This window comes from Arachis ipaensis, chromosome B06 (genome assembly GCF_000816755.2).
Source record: "Arachis ipaensis cultivar K30076 chromosome B06, Araip1.1, whole genome shotgun sequence".
NCBI classification, from domain to species: domain Eukaryota; kingdom Viridiplantae; phylum Streptophyta; class Magnoliopsida; order Fabales; family Fabaceae; genus Arachis; species Arachis ipaensis.
In genome coordinates this window covers 820,417-829,307 of record NC_029790.2, presented here as the reverse complement: position 1 = coordinate 829,307, position 8,891 = coordinate 820,417, and the positions used below count along the sequence as shown (strand labels likewise).

The 8,891-nt window shown below is 32.7% G+C and overlaps 1 protein-coding gene across 1 annotated transcript; it reads right to left on the bottom strand.

Moving 5' to 3' along the window:
- Positions 2,523-3,265, bottom strand: LOC110263873 (peroxisomal and mitochondrial division factor 2-like). Its single transcript, XM_021105753.1, has one exon. The coding sequence runs from the start codon at positions 3,066-3,068 to the stop codon at positions 2,760-2,762; it is 309 nt and encodes a 102-aa protein (XP_020961412.1). The 5' UTR covers positions 3,069-3,265; the 3' UTR covers positions 2,523-2,759.

Here is an 8,891-nt window from a genome sequence, read left to right as displayed (position 1 = left end):
ACTTGAAATTCTCCCTAGAGCATTACACTACTCTTTTCTATAGATATGACCCTTATAGTTTTCTTAGAAAATCAATATGAATATGACAACTACTTCATAGATATTCGGTGTAATATCTTAGAAAAATAATTAGTACAAGTTATCTTTCAAAAAAGAAAAAAATTGCACATATAACTCAATAACTGTAGTGTACCTCCATCATCATTGTGCTTTTGTTGTTCTAAAATTGGAAGTTGTTGATACGGCTTCCACTTTAATTTCAGTAGGCCCTATGAGTTTCTTTTAATTCTTAACTCTTATTACTATCTAAGAGGTGACTTGCCACAAGCTTTAATTGAAGTAGGAGCATAAGCCTTTTGTACTATGATCCGAATCTACTAACATGCTTGGCTTTTCCTTTGAAACTCTTTCATTAAATCATAATTTGGACACGTGATTTGGTAAGATATTGTTGTCTACATTATTAAGAGTATTTTTTTTTTATTAAGAGTTGAAAAACTCTATTTAATTTTGTTAAGTATATATAAATTTTTGTTATGACGTACAAGTGATTTTCAATACAAGTCATACAAGTCATTTATATTCACGCCGTTTCACGTTTTTTTTTGTGCATCTTCTTTTTCTTCGTAATTTTTCTCTTTCGTTATTATCGTCATCAACGCCACCTCTTCCTCCCTCTTTTTTATTGAAATTTCTTCTTCTCTTTTCGTTTTCTTTTTCTCCTTCATCAAAATCACCAGAAAAAACGAAGAAACATTATTCAAGGTACTGTTTTACTGTTCTTCTAGATTTTTTTTTCAGATTGTCTCTATCATGTGCCTAATCCTTAATCAGCAAAACATTAAAAGATTTCAAGAAAAAATATACTGTCTCCCTCTATATTGGGTGTATTTCTTAAATCCTTTGAGTGTATTTCTTAAATCCTTTGGGTGTATTTCTGTAATCCTTTGGTTTATTTCTGTAACTATCTGGGTGTATTTCTGTAATCATTTGGATGTATTTCTGTAATCGTTTGGGTGTATTTTTGTAATCGTTCGGGTGTATTTCTGAAGTTTCATCATCTTCAAAACAATTTCAAAGCTTGATTTCAGAAACCATGAAAATAAAAAAAAAAAAAACAGAAGGAGATCGAAGGCAAAGAGAGAACGTTTTTCCATACAAATCATACAAGTCATTTATATTCACGCTGTTTTCACATTTTTTTTGTGCCTCTTTTTCTTTTTCTTTCTCCGTGCTTCCTCTTCCTCTTCCTCCTCCTCTTCTTCTTCTTCTTTCTCTGTGTCTCTTCTTTTTTTTTTTCATAAAAAAGGAAACGAAGATGAAACACGCAAAGATGGTTCAATAACGTGCGTGTTAGGCCCAACTTGTAAGACTTGTAAACAAAAATGACTTGTATGTGTATCACTCCTCTTTTGTTATTCACTACAAGTCAAATTCTAGAATAAGTCTAACAATAATATTCATTAATGGTAAAACTAAAACCATTAAATCAAGTAGATTTTCCAATATTTAAAAAAAAACCATATGTCAATATATAAATGTTGAAAAATAAAGAGAATAATATCCGTTAGATACTTAGATATTCTATGGAGATATCAAGCAGAAGAGAGTTCTTGAAGCAATGAAATAATTAAATAAATAATTAAATAACAAGTTATCACCAATAAAGTGGAAAAACTTTAAACAATGTTATTGGAAACCACTACTATATATAGTATTATATAAAATATAATATTGCTTCATAAAGTTTCTGGATCAAAATAATTAGGATTAGAATAATACAAGTGGAGTGGAATCATTTTATGCGCTTCACTAAAAGGAGGAAAAGAACAAATTAAATCTCCTAGTAGTTGATGATAACACTATTTTAGCTCATGGTATTCTATTAAAAGAGTAAGTCATTATTATAGTGGAGAAGGAAAAAAAAATATTAAAATAGAAGATTCGAGTCCAACAAAGTGGAACATGAATAACTTTATTTCCGGATATAGAGGATATGAATATGAATACTTTATCTTGTTTATGATATTTTTCATGGTCTGTGGAGATCAGATAAGAGAATAAATTCTCAAGGCAAAACTCAAAACTGAAATACCCTCATATATCACATTAATAAGTCTTAGTTAATTTTAGTCAAGTTTTGCAGAGAATGAGATGTTGTTAAGGAATAAAAATTACAAAGTCTAGTCTATGTTTTGTCATAGGAAAAAAAAAAAGATTATTTATACCTAATAAAAAATGTTATTTCTACCTTATAAAAATATGTTAATTATGGATAAAATTGAGTGATAGGTTTTACTTTTTTTTATGAAGAGTTAAATACTTTTTTCGTTCTTAAGGTTTGGGGTGAAAATTAAATTTATTTTTGACATTTTTTTTGTTATTAAAATCATCATCATTAACATTACAAAATTTACAGGCTTGATAAACATTAAGCCATAAAAGAAATCGTCATCGTCATTATTTTCATGGATCAACCAAAAGTAGAACCAGATCACAGCAGCAGCTGCAACAACAGTAGAACCAGTTGCCACCACAGGCCACTGAACATCCAAACCCTACACCCTTTTCCCATCCCTAGCAATAACCCCATTTCCATTCACACCACCATTCACAGTATCAACCTTCTGGTTTAGTCCTCTGATCACATTCTCAGCCACCCCTGCTTCTTCCTTCAACTGAGCAACAAACAATTCCAAGCTCTTTTCTCTCTCTTCAGACTTTTTCAGTGCCTCCCGCAAGCTCAGTTTCTTCTTAACTCACTCCTCCATATCCGAACTCTTCGAATTTGCAAAACTCTCCACTTCCTTAGTCTTCTGCCCTAATTCCAAACCCTCATTTTCCTTCTCTTGAATCTTCTCCCTCAACTCCTTTTCAATCCTAGTCCACTTGTTCCTCTCATCAACATCTTTTCTCTCTAGAGCCCCAATTTTCTTCTCCAAAACTCTAATTTTCTCTTCATTCTCAGATTTGTCCTTCTTTAGGAATTCAACTTCTCGCTCCAGCAATTCCACCTTGGATTCCATCTCCAGTAGCATCTTCCTGAGCTCAGCAGCCTCAACCATCATCTCCTCGGCGGCTCTTATATCCGATATGGAGTCATGTTGGAGCCTCGCCAATTCTGTCTCCAGCTCTACTGCCCTCGCGGCGATCGCATTTGCGGAAAAGGAGAAGATAGTAGGGTGACGAAAAGGGAGAGAAGAAGAATTGGGGGGTTGGGGAGGAGGTGGTTTCGAAGAGAATGGTAGAAAGAAGGAGATGGGAAGGGAAGACAGTGAATAGACACCAGGGTGGGGTTTTATTTTTATTTTTTAATATTATTTTTATTAATTGTTAAGGGTAATTTGGTAAAAATATAAAAAAATGACTATTTTATAACGTTTTGTAACGTTGAGGATGATTTTAATAACAAAAAAAGGTCGAAGACGAATTTAATTTTCACTCCAGACTTTAGAGACGAAAAGAATACTTAACCCTTTTATGAATGTACTTTACATTCATTAATTTTATATACATGATGAGCTAATGTAAAAAAAAAAATCTACGTTGTAGATATAAAAAGTTTATCTATACCTATAAACATTATGTGGTAAAATCTTAGATTAACGCATAGCTTCACTTTTTGTTCTATGCTACATTTTAAAAAAGAGTTTGCAGCAATTATAGCAATACACGTGTGAACTTCAGCTAAAAGAATAATTAAATCAAATTTTTACTACTAATGATATTATTTGAAAAATAAAACAATAAATTTGACTTAATTAATTACTTTTTTTTAACTAGGACTCGTACCTCTTGTATTGATATAATTATTGCCAACTTCGTTTAGGATGAAGCATCCGATGAGAAAAAAATAGTCTGGCATTAATAAAAAATTTTACCAAATAATATTTATAGGTGTAGATAAATTTTAATATTTATATCTGTTAATACACTGATTCAAAAAGGTAAAAAGTACATTTAATAAAGGTAGCTTTTTATATTCGATCTTATAAAAGTCGAGCACGGCAATGAAATATCTCTAACTATCTCTCTACTTTATTTGAAAGGAAGATCTCAACAAATTTTTAAAATAAATGGAATAGTCATCCACTATCAAAGATGGAACTACGCTAAAAGTGATTATTTTTTTACTATAAATACGCTGACAGAACCTTAGATATATTCAGAACTGAATCCGCTAAAAACCTGCTTAAAATTTGCTAACTTAAGTATCAGAGTCCCTTGCAAGTACCATCCCACATCCTTACAAGGAATTCAGAGGCGACACCTTGGCGCACAAGTCGGATGCTGTCCCAAAAAAAGTTTAGATCTTACGTTCAGACCCAAATCACCATTTCAGATAACTCTCAGAATAATATCATAGAATTTTCCTAATCAACAACAACAACAACAACGCAGCCTTGTTCCATTAGGTGGGGTTGGCTACATGAATCAAACGATGTCATTGTGTTCTGTCATGTATCATTTCTACAGAGAGACCGTTTACATGTAGATCTCGTTTGACCACCTCATGGATGGTCTTCTTAGGTCTTCCTCTGCCTTTCACCCCTTGTCCATCTTCCATCTCATCCACCCTCATGACTGGGTGTTCTGTCGGTCTTCTTCTCACATGTCCAAACCACCTGAGACGCGATTCAACCATCTTTTCCACAATGGGTGCTACTCCAACTCTCTCCCTTATATCTTCGTTCCTTATTTTATCCAATCGCGTATGACCACTCATCCATCTCAACATCTTCATCTCTACCACACTCAGCTTATGTTCGTGCTCCCCTTTGGCCGCCCAACACTCCGTATCATAAAGCATAGCTGGTCTTATAGCAATGCGATAGAATTTACCTTTAAGTTTTAAAGGCATTTTTTTGTCGCATATAAAACCAGATGCACTCCGCCATTTTGACCAACCTGCTTGGATCCTATGATTTACATCCTGTTCAATCTCTCCATTATCTTATATGTTGCACCCAAGATACTTAAAACTTTTAACTTTTGGTAGGATATTTTCTCCAATCTTCACCTCTATATTAGGTTTTCCCTTCTCAGACTGAACTTACATTCCATATATTCCGTCTTGATACGGCTTATGCGCAGACCATACACTTCTAGAACTGCTCTCCATAAGTCCAACTTCTTATTTAGGTCTTTCCTTGACTCTCCCATAAGGACGATATCATCGGGAAAAAGCATGCACTATGGCACAGGCTCTTGGATGTGCTCTGTGAGGACTTCCAAGACTAACGTGAAAAGATATGAACTTAAGGATGATCCCTGGTGTAATCCTATACCAATAGGAAATTCTTCTGTCACACCACCTTGAGTTTTCACACTAGTTGTGACCCCATCATACATGTCTTTAATTGCACGAATATATGCGATCCTTACTCTCCTCTTTTCTAAAACCTTTCATAAGACCTCCCTTGGCACCTTATCGTACGCTTTTTCCAAATCAATAAACACCATATGTAGATCCCTTTTATTACTGTGATACCTCTCCATCATCCTTCTTAACAGGTATATCGCTTCGGTGGTGGATCTGCCTGGCATAAATCTAAATTGGTTCTCTGTTACTTGTGTCTCTTTTCTCAACCTCCGTTCTATCACCCTTTTCCATAACTTCATGGTATGGCTCATGAGTTTGATCCCTCTATAGTTTTCGCAACTTTGTATATCCCCCTTATTCTTGTAGACATGTACCAAGGTGCTTTTTCTCCACTCATCATGCATCTTCTTTGACCTTAAAATCTCATTAAAATGCTTGGTTAATCAGTTGATACCTTTTCCTCCAAGGCCCTTCCAAACCTCAATCGGAATATTATTAGGTCCTATTACCCTGCCATTTTTCATCTGCTTTAGAGCCTCTTTTACCTCGAAGTCTCGAATCCTTTGATAATAGTCAAAGTTTTGATCTTCTTCCTTTGTACATAACCGACCAAGGCTCGGAAGAGTCTTCTGTCCTTCATTAAATAACTCGTAGAAGTAGCTCTTCTAGCTTTCCTTAATCTTCTCCTCTTGAGCCAGCACCTCTCCATCATTATCCTTTATGCACTTAACCTGATCCAAATCTCTCGTTTTTCTTTCACGTCTCTTTGCGATTCTATATATACATTTTTCTCCTTCTTTCGTGCACAAAGACTGGTAGAGACTCTCATATGCTCTTGTTCTTGCTTCACTAACAGCCACTTTTGTCTTTTTCTTAGCCGCCTTATATTTTTCTCAATTATCTGCATTGCGGCATAAAAACCACTCTTTAAAGCACTCCCTTTTTATCTTTATCTTTTCTTGTACACTCGCATTCCACCACCAGGACTCCTTGTCTCTTGGTCTTATTCCTTTAGATTCACCAAAACTTTCTTTTGCTACTCTTCTAATAACTTCTGCCATCTCCCTCCACATCTCTTCTGCACTTCCATTCCCATCCCACTTTGCCTCTTCTCCTACCCGTCTTAGAAAGCTTCTTTGTTCCTCACCTTTTAGCTGCCACTACTTCGTCTTTGGGTTTTTTGTATGATGTCTTTTCCTCAACATTTTTGCTCAACGCGAAAACCCATGACGAGCACCCTATGTTGTGTTGTCAAACTCTCTCTCGGGATAATTTTACAATTAATGCAAAATTTTCAGTCGACTTTCCTCAACAAGAAGAAGTCGATTTGAGAGCTTGTCATGTCACTTTTATAGGTTATAAGACGTTCGTCTCTCTTTTTAAAACATGTATTTGCGATGAAAAGGTCAAAGGTTGAGAAAAAGTCCATGAACATAAATAGAGACCTAACATAACCTTCCTCCTTTATTTGGGTTTGAAACCGACTATATACCGCAAGTGTAATATAGGCGTAGTTATAGAATTTTCCTAATCAAATTCATTAATTTTTTTTTATCACGTACGCATCATTTTTATCCGCCCATGAAATCCATCCCAAAACTAAATGATAAGCAAGTTTTTGGAGGAAGAAAAGAGGTGATAATAATTGATGGAGTCGTTGGGCTAAAACAGCATCAACAAGTTTCATTTAATGAATAATTGATTATGATAAGGTATGAGAGAAGCAAGTTTCACATGTGCCAAGTCACACATACCTAAAGAAGGAAAAAGTTGGCACTGTTCTTCTTTTTTATATGTTTGGCTCCTTTGGGATATTTGGTTGGTCTAGACTAGATATTTTTCTCAATTGTGCAGATAATAATAGTGAGTGTTTTAAGCTCGGTTCATTGCATTGTAATATATGATAGATTCTATTATGTCTGTGTTTAAATATGGTTAAAATTAAAGTAATATTTTTTTATATTTTAATAATATTTTTTAGCAACATTTTTAAAATATTATAGTTACTATAATTATTATAGTATAAACATACTAAAATACATCTATCAATATATATCATGATCTTTTTGAATAATTTATTAATACCTAAACCTAGACCTAGATATACACATACATAAAACAAAATATTAGGAACTATATGTTATATATGTAACATATAGTAGACACCATTAACTAACATACATCATACATGTCAGTTCACCTTCAAGATTGGTGGTTCTTTATTCTTAAATTATTTTAAATTGTGTCTTATCATTCATGGAGGATAAATTCAATTGCACTTGAAACATAAAAAAAATGTTAAAATTCTGAATAAATTATTTCATATTTATAATGGACAGTAAAATATTCGATTGTGAAAATAATAATATATGTCTAGCTATAATATATAAAGTTTTTATAATATTGATGAGATCTCATGATTTTTATTCTCATTAAAATATATAAAGTTTTTGTAATTTTAGACATATTTTATAATATCAAACTGAAATGCCACATCTTAATCAATAAAAATCAGTTTTTTATTTTTTTATTGATAAACAGAGAGTATTCAAATTTTCTTTTGGAGTTTAAAATAATAAAAAAATTTAGACTTAGTTAATAGTCAATGATACCCATAAAACATTTTTATTGAGAAAAAAAAATTAGAATTAAAAAATAATAATGGTCAAATTTAAAATAAAAAAAAATAAAAATGGTCTTTTTAAAGATTTTTTTTTTCTTATAAAATTATAAAGTTAAGCTCTCCTTAAAATTCAACCTAACTTTCTTCATTTTATATATATTTCTTACCTTACGGTTCACATACATGATATTTAATCCTTCTCATGTATTATTCATGATGTCGTGGTTTATTTAGCATAGCATCAAGGAACTTTTGTTAAGCACCAACTTTTGTTATCCTTCTTAAATTTCTAACAAACTTTTTTTTAGATTATTTTTTTAATTTTTTTTTAAATCAAACAATAAAAAATTTAATTTTTTTTTTATATTTTTTTCTCCTCATATCCCTTCAAACCAAATAAGATGTAAGAGTGTATTTGAATTGAAAACTCAAAATATTTGTGTATGTCCCGATAAAACTAAAGATGTCCCCATTGTTGAAGTCAAAACAGTATTTATCATCATCTCTAGTTCTCTACTATCGTATTATTATACGTTTTTAGAAAATTATTAATTCAAAAAGTAGTAGTCTTGGTATCCATTTTAGGTTCAACAATTAGAAGATGTTATTTTTAATATGTCTATGAATTAAGTGAATGAGTGTCTTCGATATGAGCACCAAGTGTGTCCAAAAATAGTAGTACCAGTATAAGCACAGAAATAATACTTGTCCTCATTTTTCTATTATAAGATTTTACCCTGTTACAAATAATATATAAATAGCATGCTAAAGATGTTTTACTCTGGGAAGGGACATGAGGCTGATCGAGATACAACTGGAAATGTAAGTGCGCCAAAGGATAGAGCTCAAACTCATCAGGTACAAAGGCGTCCCTAAAGTCAAGGTCGGCATACCTCAGTCGAGCCTGTAAATTGGGTCGGGAAATTCCTTTGAATTCAGACATAA

Excerpts from the sequence above, each read along its gene's own strand:
- LOC110263873 (XM_021105753.1), bottom strand. The coding sequence starts at position 3,068 with ATGATGGTTGAGGCTGCTGAGCTCAGGAAGATGCTACTGGAGATGGAA.